Source organism: Hypomesus transpacificus, chromosome 23, assembly GCF_021917145.1.
Source record: "Hypomesus transpacificus isolate Combined female chromosome 23, fHypTra1, whole genome shotgun sequence".
NCBI lineage: Eukaryota > Metazoa > Chordata > Actinopteri > Osmeriformes > Osmeridae > Hypomesus > Hypomesus transpacificus.
The window spans coordinates 10,411,168-10,437,926 of record NC_061082.1 but is presented as its reverse complement, the minus strand read 5'-3'; the positions used below and the strand labels follow the sequence as shown (position 1 = coordinate 10,437,926).

General features: G+C 43.6%; 1 protein-coding gene across 1 annotated transcript; it reads right to left on the bottom strand.

The window, feature by feature from the left end:
• Positions 1 to 2,876: 2,876 nt before the first annotated feature.
• Positions 2,877 to 26,492, bottom strand: trpm2 (transient receptor potential cation channel, subfamily M, member 2). The gene is made up of 34 exons (XM_047047005.1): positions 26,439 to 26,492; positions 21,807 to 21,931; positions 21,183 to 21,256; positions 19,912 to 20,080; positions 19,524 to 19,704; positions 19,125 to 19,291; positions 16,807 to 16,987; positions 16,657 to 16,718; positions 16,297 to 16,497; positions 16,054 to 16,156; positions 12,474 to 12,595; positions 11,846 to 12,196; positions 11,482 to 11,622; positions 11,220 to 11,349; positions 10,866 to 11,011; positions 10,585 to 10,697; positions 10,132 to 10,236; positions 9,661 to 9,901; positions 8,314 to 8,432; positions 8,052 to 8,184; positions 7,674 to 7,845; positions 6,682 to 6,862; positions 6,317 to 6,498; positions 6,095 to 6,227; positions 5,804 to 5,891; positions 5,338 to 5,425; positions 5,070 to 5,206; positions 4,748 to 4,809; positions 4,619 to 4,648; positions 4,425 to 4,511; positions 4,098 to 4,173; positions 3,770 to 3,871; positions 3,557 to 3,673; positions 2,877 to 3,257 (listed from the first exon to the last, which is right to left on the bottom strand). Exons 2-34 carry the CDS (start codon positions 21,897 to 21,899, stop codon positions 3,129 to 3,131), a joined length of 4,416 nt encoding a protein of 1,471 aa, XP_046902961.1. The 5' UTR covers positions 21,900 to 21,931; positions 26,439 to 26,492; the 3' UTR covers positions 2,877 to 3,128.
• Between the last annotated feature and the right edge of the window lie 267 nt (positions 26,493 to 26,759).

Here is a 26,759-nt window from a genome sequence, read left to right as displayed (position 1 = left end):
AGCTGACACATGTATTACCACAAAGCATGCATACAAACTGTTCACAGTCATTCACTTGACCTACTTGATTCACACACACAATCAATAGATCCATCAAAAAACACCACTCTTATGAAACTTTACTAGTGAGTTTTTTATTCAAACTCCTCCAAACTGGCACATAACAACAAACTCATCATGAATCTGCAGGATCATAAGATCCTAGTCCTCTCTCCAGGGCTAGGATTATAGAGAGATCAACCAATGGCTGCCATCACATGTCAATTACATAAATAAAGCCCCCTGTCACCACGCCAACCTACAAAGCCCCACCCTCCCCCTGAAGGCTTTTCTGCTGCTCACTCTTATGCTGAGATGTGTGTGGGTTCCCTTGACAACTGGACTAACACGTTGCCATGCAACCGCATCACCAGAGGTGACCCTCATCTTCAGAACAAACCATGCTGGGTGATCTTCATCAGCAAGGCAAGGATCAGGGTCGAGGTTCCAGTGGTCTGTGTTTAGGCTACTAAATTGACAGATGATGAATAAAATAAAATTTGTAGAAAACAAATAATCAGACAACTTATCTGGTGGCCTACAGTGAGCACAACATGTGAATGCTTATCTTTGAGCTTATCATATCCCCCATATTACAAATGTAAATTTGTAATCAATAAATATACATAAATGTTGTTGCAGTACTTGAGTATTAAGCAGTATACATTCTGACACACGATCAGACATATGCTCTGTCCTCACGTTTGGGTGCAGGCTGGTGTAAGGTTTTCCTCTGCTATACTTAAACAAAGCCAACCACTGACAGGACCGGCCTCCTGACATCTGACTGACTGGAGTTGCCTGTAACTGCATCCTGATACACACACTGAAGACGGATTGGAAAACATGCCGCCAGCTATTACGGACACACGTGGACGCTTATTGGAAACCTCCCACTCAGCACAACGGACGGAATAAAATGCAGTTTTTTACAGCCCTGCATCCAGATCCACAGCTAGCGCAGCACCCAACATCACAAACTGCATACGCTACCGGTCACAACGTGAATGACTACAAGATGGAGCGGGCTAATGAGGGTTTGTTCAACTATGATTTCACAATCTTTGTTTTCGCTGATTTATTTATTTTCTAATTTACAGCATAACAATTCTCATTGGATTTGGTCAAACTCAGCAACATTATTTAGTAGTTTAATTTCATATTATAGCCTATAAGTATGTAGTCATTTACTCTTGCATATGATAATGACTGGATAAACAGCCCCCCCCCCCCCCAAAAAAAAGACATTCTGCCTGACAGCCTGTTATGCTTTGGGAATGAAAAAAGTAGGCTATAGTTGAGCTACGTAGGCTGGGTTAGGCTCTATTTCATGTGCACAGGATAGGAACCTCGGTTTGTGGGACCTCCCATTATTGCGGACACATTATTTAACACCAGGATGGCATGTACAATCCAAAGGATTACATACATATTGTAATCACAATGAAAATCTCACGGGGTCTAAATTTACCAGGAGTCTATAATCTAAAGTAGCCTACCCCACACGACAACCCTAGTTCAAAAAGCATAGTTGTGAATTTGAACTTGAATCGAAATAGTCCACATCACTAACATACAGCTACAGTATCGCTGGTGACATCCACAGCCGCGTCTCAGCACAAATGTAAAACTAAAATATAGACATAAAACCGTGCAATGCATATTCTACAAGGTTTAAAACGTAAATATAAATATAGACAATTCTATTCATATATATATAAGTGAATAACAATACCGTTTCAGAGCTCTCCGGTCGAGACCCGCCTGTTCGCTCTGCTCCGTCTCTCTAATGTAATCCAATGGTTTAATCCAAGTCTTGTGAGCATGAACGTCACTTCCGTGTTTTCTAAACAATTCACCTGTAACCCGTGTAAGTGTTTGACTGGATAAAAATAGATTCGAGGACCATGCGCCATTGTGCCGATACCATGTAAGCCTGATATTACGTTAATTTACTGTTAAGTAGCTAGCTTGTGTGCTATGCTCAGGTAAATATCATGACAAATACATTTTTGTAATCATAATTTTGTGCTTCGAACTGGGAAGATTGGCAAAACCACACACACACACTCAGTATGAAAAACAAGGCTATAGGCTATCATAATAAAAAAACAAATAGCACACACACAAACCAGAAACTGGTTTGAGATACTGTAGAATGTGGAATTAAAACGGGGAGTGAAACCGATACTGCAGTATGTCTGGCCACCCTGTCCCCGACCAATAAGCGCGCATGATCTGACTCTGAAACCCGGGAGCGCTTCTTAGTAGTTGAAGAATGTTTCTGCGAATGCAAATGTTTGCAGGTGCAAAGCAATACCCTCCAAAAGTATTTGGAACACAATACGAAAAACGTTAGTTTTGATATATTTATGTGTTTAAGGCTAAAGGCTTAATGTAGTCAATTTTTTTACACAGGCGACAACTGAATCAACTATAGTTGACACTATGAACTTTAGACATAAATCTGAAAAACATCACGTGATACTGTGACAGGTAAAACCACTACTATTTGCCACATAAGTTACTTCTGGTCTGTTTCAATGCATTCATTATTCAGTAGTACCATCTACCTCCTACCGTCTGTCATAGGCTACTCGTTTATATGGCTTGATAAGTTCAGTAATACCAACTTAAACCTATGTCGGTCTTCCAATATGGCTTGTATTGCGTAAATATACACTTTCAGGCATGCATTGAGACAGAGCTGATTTACATTTACATTTAGTCATTTTAGCAGACGCTCTTATCCAGAGCGACTTACAGTAAGTACAGGGACATTCTCCCCGAGGCAAGAAGGGTGAAGTGACTTGCCCAAGGACACAACGTTATGTGCACCGACCAGGAATCGAACTGGCAACCTTCAGGTTACTAGACCAACTCCCTCACCGCTCAGCCACCTGACTCCCTACTGATTTGACTGATTTCATCAGTCAAAGTATGGACCCTGAGGTAGGCTCTCAGCATTTTCATCTAGTTTGTTTTGGCTTGCAGCTGTTGATGCTGGCTAGCAGTCGTTGGTGTTGGCCAGCTGTCATTGGTGTCGGTTAGCAGAGGTCTTGATGATTTCCTCTCCAGTGGTGGGCTCATCAGAAGCGTTTTTCATGCAGCTTGGCGACCTGCCTCAGAGCTTCTCTCTGATAGGAGCACAGCACTGTCCTGCTGCTTACCTCCTGCCACTGAAAAGTCCCCTCAGGAGAGCACACACTGCTGTTAACCTAGGGAGAGAGAGGGGGGCAGAAGGAGGCAGGGGAGGAGAGGGGATAGAATGAGGGAGGGGAGGGGGGGCAGAAAGAGATAGGTGAAGCGGGGAGAGGGGTAGGAGACCAAACCATCCATCAGAGAGAAACATTTGAACATAAGAGGCCCCACCCCGACCCAAGGGTTTACATTTGGTTTGAATATGAATTATTATCATTATTAATAATAATTAAATGGTCTCTTTGCCATTACTATACCCTGCCTCTGATGCAACATAAACACTTTTGAGGGGGGAAGAGACAAGACAGACACTCACCAGACAGTTCAGATCAGTCATCAGCTCCTCCTGTCTGTCCAGGTGGATGTTGATGACAGTTGTCTCCAGCCAAGCATTGTCCGTGTTCCTGCAGTCATCCACGTAGCCCTCGTACACCTGCAACTCACAGGTACACCAGGTTCTCCAGCTAGCCAGTGCTCTCTAGCAGTGGAGTAGTCAGACAGGTTGACACTCTCGGGGAACAACACTCACCGTTCTGCCATCTGACACTTTCACTTTTAACTTCTCATAAAGCGTCCGGCCCAGAATGCTCAGCAGTCTTTCCGGTAGGGGTTCACCTGATTGGACAGGACCCTGCAGCCCCATGTTAAACAGCTATCAGAAGCAATCCCTCAGGATTGATGGTTTATATGTGCTGTTATGTGCTAGTGTCAGGAGTCTAAGTCATGTGCCACAACCAAGATCAGACATGCAGCTGTGCTGGACAGTAGCTGGACTGTAGCTGGACATTGTAAAACCGTTGCTCGACACTGTAGCTGCACACTTTAGCTAAACACTGTAGCTGGATAGCTAGACTCACCCCGGGTAACGCCCACTGGCCCTCATTCTCCTGAACAGCCAGAAACTCCAGTACAGATCTCTTATTGTCTTGCCACCTGGGAATGCACCCACAACCAGGTTAGGGTGTGGTAATATCCCTGTATGGGTGATGCATTGTGTACAGCATGTGTGTGTATATGTGTATGATTAAAGTGTGAACAGTGTGTGTGCTTGTGTATGTGTGTACCTTGTCAAGACTGGGTCTAGTATTAGGGTTAGGGTGTGTGTGAGTGTGTGTGTGTGTGTGTGTGTGTGTGTGTGTGTGTGTGTGTGTGTGTGTGTGTGTGTGTGTGTGTAATTCTCCTACCGTGTGAAGACTGGGTCTAGTATTAAATTCGGGCCCAGGCTGTTCAGAGCTCCTCTACCCATCACTCCTGTCCTTCCCCCAGGGTTCCTACAGTAACAGCAGTGGTTAGTGGAGACCGTCACTCCTAGGACCTGTATTAGGACTCACTGAAGCAGGCTCACAGGCTTCCTCTCAGTGTCAGTTTGTTTCCTTACCTATAATTATCCAAGGTCACTACCATTGCTCTGTGAAGGATAAAATAATTGTGATTGTGATGGCAGATTTAGTTGTCACAGTGGTATTTTATTGGAGCTTGGGTAATGTGGGCTGTCTGGAACACTCACTGGTCAGTCATGCCCTCACTGACAGCAACATAAACAGGAGGCATGTAGACACTGAATTCCACCTGGAACAAGAGAGAAAATTGCCACTGTCAAACCAATGACACTTGTGAGGAAATCAAAGATTGTAACGTGTAGTAATGCTGTAATTGATTTAAATCCTGTTTTAACGTGTAACAATGCTGTCAGTAACATCAAGCATGTTTTTACATATTCCGTAATGCTGTCATTAACATCAAACATGTTTTAACATGTTCAGTAATGCTGTCATAAAAATCAAGCCTGTTTTAACATGTCCAGTAAGGGTGTAATTAAAGTCAGGCACCTCCCAGGACACCTTCTCCTCGGGGACAGGGAAGCGGGTGATAGTACTGTCAGGGTAGTAGAGCTGGCGGGCGTTTACGTGGTTCTGGGGCATCTCTGTCTCCTGGCTCATCAAATCCCCAACTGAACTACTTGAGGCTAAAGTAGACAGTTCAGTTTAGCGCGCAATTCATTTTAAATGACATTTAACTCACATGTTTGTGAATATTTCAGTGGAAAGAGACTTTACGTTAATGAAACAGGAAGGTGAAATAGGTAGGGAGGTGTACCCAGGATAGGGGCCTTATCCGTAGCCTGATGTCCCTGAGACTGGAGGCTGTTCATGATCCACTGCAGGGCTTTGGTAGACTGCGTCACCTGGAGAGACCAGGAGGACAGACTATCTATTACACTGTCCTAACCTGCAGAGGAACAGGTGAAATGTGACATTTCTCTGACATGCCAGAAAGGCTACTATGCTGACAACATTAGTTCATACCAAGTTTGTATAGTATTGTTATTTGACAAAGACAAGACGGGGGTCAATTACGATGTACAAATACTTGTTAATATTATTATTATTATTATTAATACAAATATTTACAAATACTATGAGAAATATGTGAGTGCAAATAAAACACCACAATTACTTTTATACTGTATATGTTCATGTAGAATAATTGATTGTGTAGAATTTGGTGAGTCTTGACAGATAGACAAAGATCAAGCCAGGGTAGCTGGGACACGGATCAGAACCTGTTCTTCCAGTCGGGACAGCCTTTTCACCATGGCAACGGACTCCGACTCGTCGTCCCGCTCAAGCAGTTCCGTCATGGTACCAACTCTGCATAAACAAACAAACATGGTACCAACTTGGCGTTAACAAACAAACATGGAACCGTTTGTGTTAACAAAGACATACAAGAGATGGCCGACTATCACATTTTATGTTACCATCCTTTTTATCAGTCTCTAAACACTGAGAAGTTGCTGGAGACAGGAGTTTTTGTGTTGTAGCCACACTGACACACTTTCAAGGTGCTGTACTTTTTAGCCGTGTCCTGGATTTGACTCTCTGTGCTCTGGCTCTGCCCCTGCCGTGTGGAGATTAGATAGTTGTCTTTCATCAGGGATTCCCAGGACAGCAGCTTCTCCTCTTCCTTCTCACTCAGCTCCTCCTCTGGGAAAGATGTAAAGCAGACACACCTCTCAGGTAATCATCCAATTGATCGGTCCGTTGGTTGGTTGGCTGTAGCTGGTGCTACTCACTGAGCTCCTGCTGTGGCAGGGGAGATCTGCGGAGCAACAGTAGCCTGATGAACAGGTAGAGGTGGCTGAACAGGATGAAGGGTGGGGGGGCTGCGGGGCGGCTGTGGTACTCCTTTATCAGCTCGTACCTCTGGAACTTCCAGATGGTGTCACTGTTGTCCTGCACCACCTGGAACGTATAGCTGTGGAATTTGAGAATTTTAGAAACCATTTACTCTACTGTTCCCTGAGGAAAAGTGAGGGGGAAGTTTACAAAGCCCTTCATTATTAAAGTGGAACTACATGGACCCTTAAATGGGTCTTCAAGTACAATCTTAATTCCCTGCACACTGAGGAGAGCTTTAAAAAATATTTGGAACACTCACTTGAAGATGGCTATGAGCAGGTTGAGCAGCAGTATGTTGGCGAAGAGGAGGTAGACACACAGCAGGAGGATGGTGAGCCACTCTGGAAAGATGGGCATATGATTCTCATCCAGCACAGGGCACCTGGGCTTCAGTGGGTCGTCCCCATTCACCGTGCAGGAGCCGTTGTCAAACTGGGTATCTGGGGAAAAGCATTTTACATTTAGGTTACAACTAACATAGAAAAATAAGATCAATCTGTCTATCTGTATCTGTCCCTTACAACGTCCATTCACACCTTACACCCTTTCCCCATACTGTGCCTTCTTACACTTTTGTAATTACTTATACCACTGACACTTACAGTAATCCCATGTAGAAAGCAATTGCACCTACAATGTTTTACGATTAAGTATGTAGTTAAATGGTTGTTAATGTAACCTAAATGTAAAGTGATGCCGTAATATTGTATATTATTATGCAATATTGTAGGTGTGATGTTATTGGTACACTGTCTAGTAAAAATACAGACCATTCCTTGGCTCTAACCACTGAGGTCACTGTGAACTTCTAATTCTTGATAACTTTGGATGTCCCTTTGGATAAAAGCATATTCTAAATTAGGTGTAAAACTTGAAGGCCAAGTTTTTGACGCACCTGTTTATAGAGATCCAATGTGGCATAAACTCAACCCAGGCTTGTACTATACTCTCATCTATGCATTTAGGGTTAGTATAGTGTACTATTTATTGTTATCTGTAATTTAGGAAGTTTTAGTATTAGGGTTAGTTTAGTCGATTATTTATTGCTATCTGTATATTTAGGAAGTTTCACTTATTTAAGCTCAGCATAGATGTAAATTATGTTCCGTGTACTTATATGTTATGTTATGCCAGGCGCTTGCGTTGTCTTGTCTTAAGAATTTCAGTGCCCAGTATAACCTTGTGTTGTTCTGTGTACCTGACAAATAAAAGACTTGATCTATGTGTGTGTATCCGTCTGGCTCCACTCACTGTCGATGTTGGTGGGCACGTTCCCGAAGATGATGAGGTAGGGTTCGTAGACGGCCCCCCGGACGATCCAGCCCAGCCGGTCCTCGTTGTGGATGAGGATGCCCTGCTTGGCCACGCCGTAGGCCACCACCCATATACTCAGCAGGAACATGAAGAAGAACAGGTCCATCATCTAGACCGGAACACACAGAACATGCCCAGGGTAGGGACGTCAAGACGAGTGAACAGATACCTGCAAAATGCTCGAATTGAGTGTGTGCTTATGCTAACACTAGCTGTGCCTCTAATCGTCCCTTAGCCTCTCTTCGATCCCCTAGTCTAACCTGTAACCATCCCTTAGCCATCCCCCAGCATCTCTCCAGCCCGCTAGCCTCTAACCATCCTCTTGACGATGATGATCTTGGGCCCCAGAGTTCTGCTGATAGTGAAGATGGCCATGAGACGTAGGCAGAAGATGATGAAGTCGATACACAGGATGACCTTCCCCGCATAGAACACAACAGTGGTTAGCCTGCCAGGGGTACAATCATGCCTAATTAGCCAAAAGGCATTATTACAACAGAGCCATGCAGGCCAGTGCATTGTGAATGATTACCATTTTGTTGGTGGTAGGGGGGTGTACATCAGGAGAGGGACTCACCGACATCCCAGGCCGATGATGAAGAGGAGGATAGACAGAACGTCCAGAGCGTTCCAGTGTTCGTTGATGTACATCTGACATTTCTTGTGGAAACTGATTCCGTCTGGATCATGAAACAGCTAAGAGAAGGAGGGGTACATCTTACTGTACAACCTTCTGATGTCATGATGTACTGTAATGTGTGTCAACACATTAGTTGTACGCACTACGCACACACACTCACATGTACACGTGTTTGTGCACAAACGCGTGCGTGTGTTTGTGTGCATGTGTACGTGTGTGTGCATGTGTACATGTGAGTGTGTGTGCATGCGTACATGTGAGTGTGTGTGCGTGCGTAGTGCGTACCATTGACTGTAAAAAAAAAAAAGACGGCATGACAGCTAGCCAAAAGTGAAGCCAAAACATCTCGCTCACCCTCTGGTGGCTGACTGCAGTATAGGTCATAAGTTCCTCACCTTCCATGTTAGTGGATGGGACATGAACCAAACCAAATCTTTTCCAAAGATGGTTTCTGTCATTTTAGGTTGTTTTCATCACGCTGATTTGTGTTTACCAGTGCTAATTCTTCTGATCAGTTTGTTTTTAATTAGTTATTTGACAATATAAAAAGGGGTTAGTGTGTTTGCGATTGGGTCGGGAGAGTGTATAGGTAGAACCTCAATACCACAGCTCCACCACCCGATCACTACTGTGCAGACTGGCTCCAAATGACATCACCAGTTAAAGATACCCCCCCCCCCCCCCCCCCCCCCCCCGCGCCCACCTGATCTTCAACCTACCCAGACGCTCTCATGTTACCCTGCTCTTCATCTCCCTCCAATGGCTTTCCATCACGACCCACATCAGATTCAAGACCCTAGTACTGACCTTCCGAGCGGTGTTGGATCAGATGTTAGTTTATTTCCTCCAGGAACACAATTACACTTATTGAGGGACTTGTTGCACTTGTTGGTTAGTAACTGATTTAACTACTTTGCACTCGCTGTGAATTATATTATTGTTTCTTGCTTTCCTCCAGGTACACTAGCACCTTTGAGGATCATGTTGTTTAATTGTAATTTGTTTAACTACATGCTTTTCTGGTTCTACCCATTGGCTCTTATTTGCTTTCAACAATGTATGCTTCATGTTTTGGCCACATTGGTTTTGGGGCTCGTTGTTTATGATCATTGACCTATGAACCTTTTGTAAAGCTCTTTCTTGTAAGTCACTTTGGATAAAAGCGTCTGCCAAATGACTAAATGTAAATGTAAGCGTCGTCTATCTATATACAGTCTATGGTGCGTACATGTGAGTTTGTGTGTGCATTTGTGTACGTGCACACAGTGGCATCCCGTGCCTCACCTGTCGGACCTCCTCACACACCAGCGAGAAGATCCACACATACAGCAGCAGTTCCAGCCATGACGGCGTGCTCCAGAAGTCCATCATGAGGACAATGGCGAAGATCCAGAGGAAGACAAAGTAGGACACAATGTTCCAGTAGAACTTGACCTGAGGAGAGCAGTAGAAGCCGGCCAGCCGGGACAAGCAGCTCAGACGCTCCATGGATGTCAGACTCGGGGCCTCGCTGAGAGAGGAGGATCTTACGGAAGGAGGTTTGAGAACATGTTTAGTGAAGGGTGCATTCATCTTAATAGAGTGATTAGAAAACAGCACCAACAACAGCTGAACTTTGTTTCAGAACTGTTCAACAGAGTCTTTGTCATTCACTTCCCCTGATGAGCACAGTAACAGGTATACCTAATGCACATTGGGCAGAATAGAAACTGTTCCAGTCATAGTTCAGGAACAAAATAATGATGGCACTCTTACAGGATATGAGACTTCCCCCTGTCAAAGGCACAACTTCCTGTTACGCCGTTCATGGTCTCCATGTCCTCACTTCTCTCCTCCTCCCTGTGGATAGCTTCATCCCGTCTGAAGGGGAGCAGGACAAGGAAGAATAGGAAAATGACAAGGAGGACACACACATCTGTCATTGTCCCCAACATAAAGAACCGGTGTGTTGAGTTCCCCCCTTGTTTACCATAGGTTTTTACTGCCACAAAATGGTCAATATAAGTAATTACATATCCAGACTTGTCTGTACAACACAATCATCTGCCACTCTAGTAGAAGCAGCATGATCCTAGACCAGTACCGTCAGTAACAGCAAGAACAGGTAATGCATTAATTTGCATTTTATTTAATAACTGGTCCCAGACCAGCAGTAGGGGTAGCAGGAGAAAACACAGGAACTGATCCCAGACCAGTGTCGGCACCCACCTGTAGACCAGGAAGCCTGTGTTGATGAGAGGGAAGAGCAGCATGCAGAGCAGGAGCCTCCAGACAGGGTTGTTCACTGCCAGCTCCCCACACCAGATCTGAGTCAGCAGCCCCTGCACCCTCCAACAACACACACTCAGACCATCAACGCAGCAGTCAGCACATTCCGAAGATTTTCCAGTAATCATTGTTAATACTCAGGGTAAGTACTACTCAGCAATTGCTCCACCACTTAGCTGTACCCATCCTCCCGGGAGGTCTGCATGTCTCTGCAGCAGTACCTGAACTCCGGGCTGGGCCACAAAGCTTTTGTTGTCAGCCTCCAGGGCCAGCCTCAGACAGGTGGTTCTGCCCCACGACGGAGACACGCGAACCAGCAACTTCTGAGCCCGTTCGTTGTCACACTTATGACACTCACTGAACACACCTGGGGAGCCAGGGGGAGGGGATAAGGAGGACAGGATCACCGAACACACCGTTACAGAATACACACTCAGGCATGTATGTTTCGACAAATGCACAAGTGCAAACTCACTCACACACAGACACGACGGTACACAAAGGGTTAAACCCATTTGCAATAACACCCCACACAATGAAAAGTCAAGGTGTGTGTTAAAGTCAAGGTGTCTTACCAATGGCGTGATTCTCATACTGGCTGGCCAGCTCTCTCATCTCCACAGCCTCCTCCCCTTCGTCCCCCTCCTTCAGGAGCTTCTTTAAGATCCTACTAGCTGCCAGGGCTGCAGCTATGCTGTCTGTACACTGCACACACAACAAGTATGCAGACACATGCGCACACTAGCACATACACATGCATACATACGTGCAAACAAAACACTAATTGCAGAGCATGCTTAAAGTAGGGTTGTTGTATTTTCACAGGTGACAGTATACCTGTTCCCATGCAATGTGCGCCAGCTCTTTATGAGTTTGCAGGATGGCCCACAGAAAGAGGTCTCTGGCTGGGTCTCTGAGCTCACTTGCCTCCCTCTCTATTCCTGGGGTGTGGAGCTCCACCAGGTCCTTACCTGGGAGCTGGGGAAAAAGACCAAGGTTTCTGCATCAAATTCCCACTTGTGTAGGCACTATTTTACCTGTTATTTATTTACCAGATACCTTTTATCTGAAGCGACATGTAGAAAGTACTGCAGTATTTCAATGGTCAGAGTCAAGGAACATGGTATTTCCCAGGTACAGTGCACATTACAGCGACCAAATAAAGTTGAACCATGACCGTACTCGGTTGACCAGCACTCACTGTAAAAGACAAACTCCCTATGTCCAGACCGGTGCCGGCTGGTGGGGTGTAGAGAGGCTGGGTGAAACTTCCCAGCAGGTTGCGCACCTCAAGCGCGACGTGCCCAAGAGTGAGCTTCCTGCCTCCCCTGGCCCCTGAACCCTGACCCCCAAGAGGTCTGCGCTCGGCCTGGACACGCTTGGCCAGCCTGCGCAGAAACAGGCAGCTGGACATCTGGGTGTAGAGCTCACAGAGGGTCCTGTCCTCCTCCAGGAACTGGTTCAGGTACACGCCGTTCTCTAGCATCAGACGCACAAAGCCCGGCTTGCCTCCCACCAGGGCGGAGAACATGGCGTGGTGGAGGTCCTTGGACTAGGAGGATAGAGAACCAGGGAGGAACAGAGAGGATGAGAACCTAGGAAATAAGCAGGATCAAGGAGGAACAGTAGAACTAACGAGCAACAGTCAAATCTAGTTCAACCCATAATTAAAGCAGAACTTTCTGGAATATTCTGATCAAGGCTTGATAAATGTAAAGGAAACCAAACTGTTGGGCTTTTGCTTTTCTGTTACATTCTATATTGTCATGTTGTTGTGTAATGATGTCGTAGAAGATGGAGTCATTTTACAGCGAGGGGCAACCACCTACCTTCCACTGGCTGTTGTCAGTGAAGATCTCACTCTCAGCTATGTCCACTCGGTTCCACGCCACAGCCAGCTCTAGCTGCCCCGCCCACCCTGCCCCACCAGGGGGTTCACAGCTCCGGGAGGCTGAGGGGGATGGGGCAGCCAAGGGTGGAATGTTAATACAACATGTTGAGATTAATCCTAAAATTTACATTTATACATTAATCCTATGGGGGGGGGAGGGGGGGGGGGGGCAGCTGAATGGACTTTGACTGGCCTTCTACAGTATCAACATCACCCTCTCTGAAGTAAAACTATTTAAGTGAAAATCCAATCCAGTCGTTGTTCAACACTAAACTGGTAAACCCAGTTGCAAGATATATACGATAAACGAGTTACGGGTAAGGCTAAACACATTTTAAACTGCCCTGACCACCCACTTTTCGGAGAGTTTGATTTGCTCCCCTCTGGTGGTCGTTTTAGGCTACCTAGGTTAAGAACTGGTCGTGCCAGAGATTCTTTCATTCCTGTGGATATTAGGAACCTAAATTCACTTGGCCGACATCATGATGTTTTTTAAAATGTAATTAATTATTTATTTCCTGCCAATGGCCATTACTGTCCCAATTGGACCCTGTCATGGGGTTTGGGGGAAGGTGTGTCTGTATTGTGTGTTCTGTGTTGTGTAATGTTGTTGGCATTTTGCGCTGTTCTGTGTTTGTGTATGTCTTTCTGACCCCTGCTGCACACTAATTTCCTTTTGAAGGATAAATAAAGTTGAAAGTTGAGTTGAAGTAAACCGAACTCACTTGTAAAACCCAGATTTAGCCTTTTCTAAAACTGAGAAGGTTTGTTATTGGAGAGTGTGGTAGAGAGTCCTGGAAACCTTCTCCATAGAGTCCATGTCTGAAACTGTTTTTTGTTTGTATGTTTATGATTTTGGTAAATTATGTATGACAAAGCCACAAATGTGTCTCAATGGAATCAGAGAACCATTAGGTTTGTTATTGGAGAGTGTGGTAGAGAGTCCTGGAAACCTTCTCCATAGAGTCCATGTCTGAAACTATTTGTTGTTTGTATGTTTATGATTTTGGTAAATTATGTATGACAAAGCCACAAATGTGTCTCAATGGAATCAGAGAATCATTACGTGTTGGAACTGTGCTGGTGGAAACGTATTGGTATTTTTAAGGCATTAATGGATGTGCTCTCTAGATTGCTCTAGATTAGATTGGCTAGATTGTTCAAACAGGATGCATTAGATCACAGTTTATTGAGTTAGAATGATGAATAAAGACACAGGGACAAGACAGTTTGAGCCTGAATGCACTCAGAAGATTAACTGATGATGAATGAGCATTCACTTGTGTGTTGCATCACAGATGACTTCTGTCTGAGTGGACAAAATTGCAAACTCAATATTCCACTTCGGGAAGCATTAACCTGAGTGTCGGTTTTCAGCATGGAAACATTTCTGTTTTTGGAAACATTATTCAGAAAGTTGTGTTCAGACGGTTAATTTTTAGACAGTAACATCTCACTGAATCTCAGGTGTGGTAGTAGTTGTACAGTTGATATAATGCAGGTGTATTACAGTAGTACAGGTGTGCTAGTACAGGTGTGTTAAAGTAGGTGTGTTACAGGTGTGTTACAGTTGTACAGGTGTGTTAGTACATGTGTAGTAGTGCAGGTATGGTAGTACAGGTGTCTTACAGTACTACAGGTGTGTTATAGTAAAGCAATATAGTACGAGCACGAGTACTATATTGCTTTTATAAAACAATTTTATAGTCAACCAATTAACATTTAAATACAGCTATTGATTAAAAAAAATGTTTATTTTGCCATTGTTCCTCCGCAACGAAAAAATAGTTCCGGTGTCAACGTCAGCTGAGCTATTAGCCCGAAAGCTAACGTTATGCTAGCAAGATTCAAAGGCGATAAAAAAATTTACGGTTGACAAACGGTAAATATAATTTTACAGTATGTTTGACAAGAAGATTTGCTAGCTAACCAGCCATGTCACTATCCCCAAATCAATATCCATATTTTCACGAACAAAGTATCGGCCATACTGCTAGTGGAGCGAGTTGAATAGTAAATGTATGTGAGATGACCGCTTCAAAGTTGACATTTTCTCCAAAATGTAATTATAATTTGACAGTATGTTTAATGACAAGACTAGCCAGCTATCGAGCCATGTCATTGTCCCCAAATAAAATCAAAATAATTGGCCGTGTGTAGAATTGCTGCTACTGCTGTCGTGTTGGCCGCAGCCCGTCTGAAGTAGATTGACTAGACTACTAGTAGCGAGGTGAATAGACCAATTATTTGTTTGTAAACATTCGGGATGCGCGCGCAATGTGGCTGCAGAAAACCGGGAAAGGATAGCATTTTTAATGGCAAAAGGACCACACGGATAATACAAATAGTTAGATTTAAAAAGACCAAAAAGGTCGAGGAGGACAGCCTTTAAAAGAGAAAGCGATTACCCATTAATCTGTCGCATCAGAATTTTGATTTGGGTCATGAAGGTCTTGAAATTTGAGTGAGAATGTCGCCCGGTACAGACCGCATAGTCAAGCGGCAACCATGTCTTCACGTTATATGTCACAAAGTTTATAATTTTACAGTCAATTTTAGATTTAAAAAGTCGAGCAGGGCAGCTTTCAAGAGATATGGGAATTCTGCTTTTAGCCAGCTGGTCCAATTGTTTTTCTGATTTGTTTAAACTGGCAATCTGAGTGAGACTACACTGTTTTGACGTTAGCCTCAGTCAGACTCGCTCACTGGCAGTGTGCACAATGTTGTATTTCACTCCATTATACACCAGAAACGTCAGGGAGGACTGCCTAATGTAGATATGAGACTGATTTAAGATAGCCAGCATCTCCGATTTCTTTAACCGAGCCTGTTTAATTCGTCATTTGCCTGAGAAAGCGACCTCCGTTAGCCAGACTAGTTTTGTCCGATCACTTGGTCAGGCTATTTAAGGGTATCGGGGTCAAGTGACTTTTGTGCATAGACAAGTGAAACGTAAATGTATTTGTCCAAAGGCCAAGAGCCTCAAAAAGTTAATATCAAGCCCTGCAATCCAGTGGCCAGAGATATATGATGACCTGATTGACACTCGAAGTGTAATAGACCGGGGAGAAGTTCGTCTTTTGCAACCGACACGCGCACTTGAGACTGCTTGACAGTTGTGTGACGTAGGGTGATAATTGGTCTATAGAGAATGGGATGTGAGATGAGCGGTTACGTGACACTGACACAGTACATTCTGAAAAGAAACATTTTTCAAATACGTTATAATGAATATTGAAGTCACTCATTGTTGTAAATACAAGTTAGCTTGTTAAAGTCTTTCAAAATTGTAAATGGAGGCTTTGACTCGTCCCCGTTGTTATGGTTACTTATTTGTATCAACGCGAATGTTTCATCGCGGAGTGATTTATTATTGGAGTGAAAAGTCAGAGTGGGTTGTTGTCAGATAATTCAACTCATGGAACGTCTCTCGTCCAATCAGAAACAGCTATTTAAGTCGAAATTTTTGTTTTTGTTTTATAATAGTACATGTGTGGTAGTACAGATGTTACAGGTACCTTTGAGCAGTGCCTGGAGAATGGCCACGTCCAAATCCCCATGTTTTTCCTCACTGATGCGGAACACAGTCAGCAGGTGAGGCATCCTGATAATATCCTGAATCTGGCAACCAGGAACTCACTTAGTATCTCAAGTATTCTCAGCAAGCAAAGATGAAAAGAATCAGAGCAGCAAGTCCATCAAGGAATAAATAAATTAAAGATATTGAGATGGGACTCACTTTGCTGCATGTGGAGAGTTACCTTCTTAGTCCAGTGGACGATCTCGAGCTCAGAGAAGTTGTCGTACTCTGAGCTGAAGAACCTCTTCATCAGCTGGTGGATGAAAGCTAGGGTGACCCGGGATGGAGGCAGGCCTGCGGCCTGTGATATGACATCCGCCAGGCGCCCAGAGCCCTCCAGGACCACACACGGCGTGGCGTTCAGCATGACATTTAAGATGGTCTGAGACGGACACAAGGGGTAGCAGTCAGGGTCAGGGAGGATGGAGAGATAGAGACATGAAACATGAGAGGAAAAGGAGAGAGAGGGAAGAAGAGAGAGAATAGAAAGAGATGAGAGAGATGAATAGAAAGATAGAGAAAGTAAATAGTAGTTACTCACATTTAGAGTGCCTGGTCCACCATCCAGCACAACACACACTACTGGAATGTTCACTCCTGACTCTAAAGGAGACACACACAGGCACACATCATAAGAAGTAAATATGCAGTCATTGACAGTGTATTAATGATTTGCCAGCAGCGCCCTCACCTCCGTTTCCTAGGAGCTTCTGGGAGATTAGTTTCTCCAGGTGGCAGCGGAGCTCAATCTCCACGCTGTAGTGCCCATGCGTCCCGTTGTCCACCAGCAGGAAGTGGGTGTGGTTGTTGTCCAGACAGGACAGGTGGCCCTGGTTCTCTACCTCCATGTAGTAGTTGGCTGGGAAACGGCCCTGAGAGGGAGGATGAGGAGGAGAAGAAGGAGGTGGAGGAAGAGGGGGGGCAGAAGGGAGGGGGGAACAGGAGGGAGAAGAGGAGGAGGAAGGACCATCTCATCGAGTACCCGTTGACATTGGTTAGAAAATCTTTGTAAGAGAATGGGGTGGGTGAATTAATAAATACATGGATGGATAAATGTGAATGAAAAGTTTAGTGGAAGGATGGCTGGATAGATATACCGTACGTCATACTAGTAGTAGTAGTAGGTACTTTATCGATCCCCCAAAGGGGAAATTGCGGCGTGGACATGGATGGCTAGATGGAAAGATGTATGCATGCATGTATGTATGTACAAACCCGATTCCCAAAAAGTTGGGACATTGTACAAATTGTGAAACAGAATGCATTGATGTGGAAGTTTCAAATGTCAATATTTTATTCAGAATACAACATAGATGACATATCAAATGTTTAAACTGAGAAAATGTATAATTTTAAGGGAAAATTAAGTTGATTTTACATTTCATGGCATCAACACATCTCAAAAAAGTTGGGACAAGGCCTTGTTTACCACTGTATGGCATCCCCTTTTCTTTTTATAATAGTCTGCAAACGTCACGAACGCAAACGGACTGAGGAGGGAAGTTGCTCAAGTTTAGGAATAGGAATGTTGTCCCTTTCTTGTCTAATACAGGCTTCTAGTTGCTCAAATGTCTTAGGTCTTCTTTGACGCATCTTCCTCTTTATGATGTGCCAAATGTTTTCTACGGGTGAAAGATCTGGACTGCAGGCTGGCCGTTTCAGTACCCGGATACTTCTTCTACGCAGCCATGGTGTTGTAATTGATGCAGTATGTGGTCTGGCATTGTCCTGTTGGAAAATGCAAGGTCTTCCCTGAAAGAGACGACGTCTGGATGGAAGCATATGTTGTTCTAAAACTTGGATATACCTTTCAGCATTGATGGTCCCTTTCCAGATGTGTAAGCTGCCCATGCCACACGCACTCATGCAACCCCATACCATCAGAGATGCAGGCTTCTGAACTGAGCGCTGATAGCAACTTGGGTTGTCCTTGTCCTCTTTAGTCCAGGTGACATGGCGTCCCAGTTTTCCAAAAATAACTTCACATTTTGATTCGTCTGACCGCAGAACAGTTTTCCACTTTGCCACAGTCCATTTTAAACGAGCTTTGGCCCAGAGAAAACACCTGCGTTTCTGAATCATGTTTAGATATGGCTTCTTTTTTGACCTAAAGAGTTTTAGCCGGCAACGGCGAATGACACGGTGAATTGTGTTCACCGACAATGTTTTCTGGAAGTATTCCTGAGCCTATGTTGTTATTTCCATTACAGTAGCATTCCTGTATGTGATGCAGTGCCATCTAAGGGCCCGAAGATCATGGGCATCCAGTATGGTTTTCCGGCCTTGACCCTTACGCACAGAGAATGTTCCAGATTCTTTGAATCTTTGGATGATATTATACACTGTACATGATGAGAACTTCAAACTCTTTGCAATTTTTCTCTGAGAAACTCCTTTCTGATATTGCTCTACTATTTTTCGCCGCAGCATTGGGGGAATTAGTGATCCTCTGCCCATCTTGACTTCTGAGAGACACTGCCACTCTGAGAGGCTCTTTTTATACCCAATCATGTTTCCAATTGACCTAATAAGTTGCAAATTGGTCTTCCAGCTGTTCCTTATATGTACATTTAACTTTTCCGGCATCTTATTGCTACCTGTCCCAACTTTTTTGGAATGCGTAGCTCTCCTGAAATCCAAAATGAGCCAATATTTGGCATGACATTTCGAAATGTCTCACTTTCAACATTTGATATGTTATCTATATTCTATTGTGAATAAAATATAAGTTTATGAGATTTGTAAATGATTGCATTCCTTTTTTATTCACAATTTGTACAGTGTCCCAACTTTTTGGGAATCGGGTTTGTATGTACAGTGCATCCTTAAAGTATTCAGAACGCTTCACTTTTTCCACGTTGTTATGTTATGTTACTGTCAACTGTGGGACCTTATACACATTCAAATCATGTCCAATCAACTGAATTTACCACAAGTGGACTCCAATCAAGTTGTAGAAACATCAAGGATGATCAGTGGAAACATCTTAATAGAGTATGAAAACTGTACCTGTGGGTGCACCAATTTGTGTCTGTTGTGGATGGTTCCCCAGGTTGCCACGCCAATGGCCACCACCTGGCCCTTTCTGGAGGCGCTGCTGAGGGTGTAGTCTCGCATGGCGTGGCCAACGTGCCTCATCACACCCGTGTGGGTGCCCCCTGTGACGATCCATGCCCCTACACAGTAAGATGAGACAAGACACTTATTTTGTACTTTTCATTCATTTAGTATGTCACTAAAGTTCGCTTTTTTGAGATCAGTTACAATCCAATATGTTTCTATTTGGTGTGAAACTTAGCACAACTAGGTAGAAAATCTGCAAAACGTAACCGAACACAACACTATTTTAAACAGGAGGGCAAAGAGAGGCTGGGGACTGTTTAATTCGACGCATGGGGTGAGAGTGACCTGTGGATTGGGCCACGTTGATGAGGCCTCGACGGAACAGGTTTTTCAGTTGGGGCTTCATGTAAAAATTCTTGGCTCCTCCTGTGACTGACAGGAGCAGGTTGGGAGGACGGAGCTTCCACTGTTCAGTCATCAGCTGGTACAACACCTCAGTCGACGTGTCTGGGGACACTCGCACATACTACACACACACACACACACACACAGCCACACACAAACATACAAACACACACAAAGCGCATGCTGATGTTGTATGTACTAAGACACACTAACCTACATGTAAATGCACACCGTCCACGCCAACACACACAAGCACATGTGCGCACGCACACAACGACGTGACCAAACAACAGCACTCGCAATGATGTTAATGGTTGTGCATGCACACCTTGGCCGTCCTCTTTCCTGACCCTCTGAAACTAATTTCTCCAAAGGCGTCGGTAGGAACCTCTCGAGTGTGTCTGTGTTGGTCCCACGTCTCTCCAATAAACTCCTCTGGCTTGATGGCCTCGTCGGTGTGCTGGTCCTTCTGGTAGCCACATTTACACACCCCTTCACTGTGGGGACAACAGCGTCAGTCAGCTTAACCCCAGTTAGCTTGTGGGTCAAGTTAACTGGGATGGGGGGACAGGTGTGTGTCGAACTAACTGGAGTTGGTGGACAGGTGTGGGAAACACTGGACTGTCTGAGAGGTAAGCGTTACACTGTACAAGTTCATAAAAATCCATGACCACTGGGAGACCATTTAGATTAACTTGTATGACACTGAGTCATAATCCACATCCACCATATATTTTATGTCCTATTAGTGTATTAATTGATTTCAGGATATTACTGTCTACACTTTACTGCCGCTGAGTTCATCATCGGCAGGAAGCTCCCAGCCCTATAGGACACCTACCACACATGTTGCCTAAGGAAAGCCGGCAGGATTCTAAGAGACTGTTCCCACCCATCCTTCAGTCTCTTTACCCCGTTGCCGTCTGGCAGGCGTTACCGCAGCATCCGGTCGCGCACACACAGACTGGACAACAGTTTCTACCCAAGGGCCATCAGGTTTCTGAATGGACACTGATATGGACATTGATTTACTGCACACTAGTCACTTATACTCTGTCACTTTCAGCTACTGGTTGCACTATCAGTAACATTGCACTACTGTACCTCACTGAACCTCGCCTCAGGCTCCTGTATGGTCATTGACTTAGTCACTGATCTGCAAATTTGCACTATTGTACTGTACTCCACTTAGGTTAGAATAGGTTATAGGGTTGAAAAAGGTTTTATGTGCATTTAGGGTTAGTATAATGAACTATTTATTGTTATCTGTAATTTAGGAAGTTTTAGTATTAGGGTTAGTATAGTCGATTATTTATTGCTATCTGTATATTTAGGAAGTTTCACTTATTTAAGCTCAGCATAGATGTAAATTATGTTCCGTGTACTTATATGTTATGTTATGCCAGGTGCTTGCGTTGTCTTGTCTTAAGAATTTCAGTGCCCAGTCTAACCTTGTGTTGTTCTGTGTACCTGACAAATAAAAGACTTGAACTTGAACTTTCATGCAGATGCACCACCACCACAACATCAACAAACCCAGCCCTCTACAGACCTAACCAACAAGCTACCTGCCATCCTCTGTAGAAAAGCACAGCCTACCTGCCATCCTCAATGTAAAAGCAGCACTCCTTCTTGTTGATTTTATCCCTGATCCAGGGTGCCAGTGAGTTCACCTTGAAGGATGGAGACAGAGACAGGTGTTCAGACGCTGAGTCACTACTGGGATGAGACTGGCCACAGCTGGGGTCCATCACAGCTTCCCAATAATCACATGAACAGGGCGGGCTGGAAGGCTGGAATGATGGAATTAGGGCTAGGGCGGCGTCTGGAAGGCTGAAGCTAGGGCTAGGGCTAGGGCTAGGGCTAGGGCTAGGGCTAGGGGGACTGGAAAGCTGCAGGGCCGGAAGGCTGGACTGCTGGAACGAGAGGAGCTGCAGTACGAAGCTGTAAAGCCAGAGGCTGAAACACTAGACTGCATCAGTGACGACACAGAGCAGCCAGACCAGAGCAGGGGAGCCGCTGAGCAAAGCTTTCTCATGCTGGAACGGAGACAAGGCACATCCCTTCAATAGGTGATAGGCTGGTAGAGACTGAAGTTAATGTTATCATGACAACATCATCAGACTGATCACATACATTTTATTAATGCATATTTACATATGACATTAGATATGACATGTATCTTGATATTCTACATTATTGAGAGGTGAATGTTTGACTCACATTTTGGATGCCAGTTAAGAGTCTGCTAAGCGTAATATTCCCAAGTTGGTTGACGTCACTTGGATGGACTTTGTTGTTCGAATTGAGAAACATCTCTTTGGATGAGAAATCCACTGATATCTGTTCTACTTGGAAGAGCAGGTAGCAGCAGAAGTGAGGAAGAAAGCACAGATGTGATCATGGCAACATCATATGACAGACACTTGCAAGGTCACACATCCCTCTCTGGAAGATGAGGAGATGAAGATAGAAAAGACAAGGAAAAGTAGAAGAAGAAAAAGAAGAAAGAGAAGAACAGGGAGAAAATAGGAAAGAGGGAGGAGAAGAAGATGATGACCACAATTACAATAACAACAGCCATTGTCCAATCAATCTCTAAAACTGTCAACCACACTTACCATACAACATGTTAACTCTCTCCTCACATCCCTGATCTCAGGTGCAATATTAGGCAGAGTAAGAGAGCAAGCAGTTGCTCTGACACTAGTCCACTGAAAGAGCCAGCTGCATCTCAGCTTTGCTGATCAATCACTCTCAAATGCTCCTCCCTTCTCAACTCTAATCCTTCCATACGATCCTACCATATGACCAGCCCAAAATATCAGCAGCATCTTGTGAGGTTGGATTCAGAGGTTGGATCCAATGCAGCACAGTAGAGGGTCATGTTACAACGACAAGACAAGGAAACGCTTAAACATGCTCGGTGGAAATGAAAGCGACATTCGTATTGCTGTCTTAGGGCTCTGGGAGTTTGGTCGGTTACATACTTTTCATAATTTCTAGTTCTGCTTACAATTCGTGCGTTTTTGTCCATTGAGCAACCAACTACAAAAACCTGTAGGACAAAAAGTGTTTTGTTGTTAACAAGACTAACCATCATTATCATCTTTCAACTTCCTCTCCATTTAGCTCATCTTCTCACTGGAGTGTCCGAGAGCAAAGATGCGAAGACTGTCGAGGTGTTCGGACTCATCTGCTGCATGAACGCTACAAACGTTGTTAAACTGTGTTTTTCATAAAAGCATCAATCGTTGTAGCAATTGTTGCCAGGAGACACAAAGGATGTAATTAGCAAGAAAACCAGTTTAGAGGGTGTTTACCGAAATGTCTACCCCTCTTGGCTCCCCATCATATCATCTTTCACTAGACGCTTAGAGCTTTCCCATCCAAATGATTTCAAAGTAAGCTTAAAAGCTGTTCATTTATGTACTGATTCACTAAAGTGGATCATACAGGAAGTATGAACAATAGAATCCATTTAACACTTAGGCTACGTAGATAATCAACTGAGAGATACTTACCGTGGGTACGGAAATTAACGGTAACACATTACAATAAGGGTGCATTAAAGAGCGTTCATTAATGCTTTAACTAATGCATGAATCATCATGTTAATACATAACTCAGAAGGTTCTTAATTATACATTGATCTTTAACACATCAATAGTTAATAGGGAGTCTCATAAGATTTAATATTAATTAAATCTGTTTTACCAAATTAACACCATACAATATATACCGTATTGATCAGCTGTTGCGCCACTTGGACTGCTAGGATTCCACTGGTTCATAAGACCAGCGAATGCGCTGTTTGTTGATAATCTATAATACGATGGAATGGAATGTAGCCTACCCACGGCAATAAAACTGAACTTTGAGAGGCACTGGCGCACCTAAACCCTGATAAGATCTGGCATTTGATTCATGGAAAAGGCATCAAGTGGACATTCAATCTGCCTTACAGGCCTCATCAAGGAGTAGCATGGGAGTGCCTTATCCGAATAATCAAAACATGATTTAAAACAAACCCTGGATGAAAGCCTCCAAACAGCTCTGTGCAAAGTGAAGGCAATCATCAAGGACTGTCCTATTTCAGTGATATTTGAAGATGGGGGTCAGATGGCTGAGCGGTTAGGGCGTCAATCAGAATGGCTGTTAATCAGAAGGTTGTTGGTTTGATTCCTGGCCATGTAGATTGACGTTGTGTCCTTGGGCAAGGCACTTCACCCTACTTGCCTTGGGGAGAATGTCCCTGTACTTACTGTTAGTTGCTCTGGATATGATCGTCTGCTAAATGTAAGATGTAAAAGACCCCAAACCCTTAACACCTAACCACCTGGTCCAAATGAAAGGGATGTCCTCTCTTCCACCTGGACTCTTTGAGAAAGGGGATACCTATTACAGAATATGGTTCAATACTTATCAGACCTCTTTTGGAAACGTTGGACACTGGAGTACCTTCGATGGATGCAGGAGAGACAGATATGGAACAAAGTGAAAGAAAATCTGAAGCCAGTGCTTATTGATGAAAGATTACCCTGCAACTCCTGGCCTATGGGGCGCATCACAGATATTGTTCCTGACAAAAGAGGATCTGTACGGCTCGTTGATATCCAGACACAGAATGGAACATTGGAAAGGCCCATTACAAAGCTGCGTCTTCTGAAAGGCATGACTTGACGTATGGCTCTTGATAAATGTCTACATGTATGAATTGCCTTATAAAGGTCAATTAGGGGCCTGAGTGTTGGAACCCTTTATCTACAATCGTAATATGTGAAATGTGTTGGAGAAACTTGTATTTAGGCTTTGTTTGTTTTTTTTGTTTCTATAATTGTGTTAATTATGAACAGGGAAATGTTGCCAGTAGGTGTGGTGTGTCCTTGATTTAAGCCCGGTCGAAAAGATTTCCCGTGAGCGGAAGGGCAAACATTTTTCAACCACTCAGCCTCTATGGTGATACGGAATACGAATGTGAAATTTGATTTATTTTCTGTTTTCTCAATTCAATAAAAGTCTAATTACTGCGGACAAGAGAAGGCGTATTGATATACGGACCACTCCCACAATGAGTTCAACTCTTTGGTTGCCACATACTGCCATGGATGCACAACTGTGATCTTCCTCTCGGCTACTCAGGCAATCAGTAGGACATGACAGAAAAACATTTATGTAACTTTCAGTTCCCAAACCGCTTTGTGACCCCAGCACTGTAAAGACAGTTGCCTTTGATCAGAGAATCGAGAGATACCAACAGTAGGGGCCATCAGCATAAATACATGTTTATGGGCTCTGTGATTGTTAGTAGAGATTGACTGGGGCTAAAACCTAGGTTACTTATTTATCAAGGCAAATGAGCACTCATCTTTTTTATGTAATGTGTATGTGTAATATGTATGTGATCAGAACCCAAGTGTGAGAGGAACCGTTTCAAGTATTTCAGGAAAAAGCATCACCTGAAAAGTCTGTCTATTCTTTGTAAATTAGTCAATTGATTTGAAAATATGTGGTTGGAAGTATGTTTTTATTCTGTTTATCATGGGACAGGGATATCATGAGGCCTTGATAGCAGGATAAAAGAGGAACAAGGGTCAATGTATTGAGTTATCAATAAATATGATTACGTTATTGGGCATTAACAGAATTATACTCTAGCACAAGACATAAAAACCCAATAAAAATTATTTGGTCAAGTCAAAATCATACCATGTTGAATTCTACTACATCATAGTCGGAAAGGCAACAATTATCAGGGTGTTATTAAATCTGTATCATGTAATGATCATGTGATAGTTTCTCTCTTTCTCATATGTTACATCTTGGGCATGTGTGACTCTCAAATGATATACCGCAATATCACAGCTGCATAATTGTTGCTGAAACAATCAAACCTACACAGGCTTTTGTGAGACCCAACGGTGACGTCCGTCTAATGTGGAACGCATTTAAGTATTAAGCCCCGAGAGGAAAGCTGCATTGGGATAATGAATCCGTCTGCTGCTCAGTGCTTTTGTAGGCTCTGAACTCCCCGAGCTTCTGCCTGCAACGTAGTGTACGCAAACTAGGCTACCTCAGAGAATAGGCGTACGAGCGAATAACAGAAACTAAAATATTCACTTTATTTGTTTGTATCAGCATTTCCTCACCGATAAAATAACGTTTAAAAACAACCTAATTCAAATGACTATGCCAGCGTTTTCTCAGCACTGCTCAATATCTATTAGATTTAATTAGTGATACGAAAATTACCTGACGGTTGACCCTGGAGAAAATGCTTTCTTGGTGTCTGTGCACACTGGACAATAACAGACAGATATTCTAAAGCCATATTACAAAATTTTGTTCAGAACAGTAAGAACATTGAATTGACATATTCCCGGCACAACTGCAGTTGCCCATCTAAACTACTAGATGTCAGCAAAGTACCAAGTTCGATGAGTAGACTCAATTGTGGTTGGCCTTTTGTTGTAAACAAATAATGAGCTTGTGTAAAAGGGGTATGAGTTCCACAGGATACAGCTTTAAATAATTGTGAATTTCCACTGCAGTGAGTTACCTACACAACTTGAAACCTGTGAGTCCAAACTCAAATACCTACAGATAAAGTTGTGTGCAATCTTGTAGTAAGAGTGTTCTGCTTGAAGGGTTGACATGTAGTTTAGGGTGGCTATTTAAAGTAGTGACTACAATGTTGATCAGCAGCAGGTTGTTTAGTAGTTGCACTATCCACATCAATGGTAAAAGGCAACCACTTCAAAACTCTACTATCACTAACGCAGGGTGAAATGCAATGTTTACAAAATACAAGACTGTGGACTTACCACTGACAACTATACCAAGGACACAACTCACCTTTTAACCCCTCCCCTGAGTATCTTGTTGTCTATTCATCCACATGGTTTGTCTTTTTGTCTGTTGCCAACTGCCTAGTTTTTCCTACTGTTGTACTTATGTTGCCTTCCGTTTTATCACCTGCCAGTGTCAGTCTATATCTTGATTGTGGTGGTTGTAAATCTCTGTCTTGCTTTGTGCTTTAAATTTTTTTGATCAACTCTGACTCACTATGTTACTAATGCCCTGCTTTGTTTAACCTGCTTGTTTTTTGTTGTTGCTTTTTTAATGCTTTTTTCCTATATGTCTATATTGCTGGGGTTGTGTGCCATTGTGCTTTTT

What these genes read in the sequence shown, in the direction of transcription:
- trpm2 (XM_047047005.1), bottom strand. Translation starts at nt 21,899, where the DNA reads ATGTTTCTCAATTCGAACAACAAAGTCCATCCAAGTGACGTCAACCAA. An exon ending in ACAGGCTTCCTGGTCTACAG is followed by an intron (nt 10,237 to 10,584) that starts GTGGGTGCCGAC and finishes GCTCCCCTTCAG; the next exon opens with ACGGGATGAAGCTATCCACA. An exon ending in AGGGGGAAGTCTCATATCCT is followed by an intron (nt 9,902 to 10,131) that starts GTAAGAGTGCCA and finishes TCCTTCCGTAAG; the next exon opens with ATCCTCCTCTCTCAGCGAGG.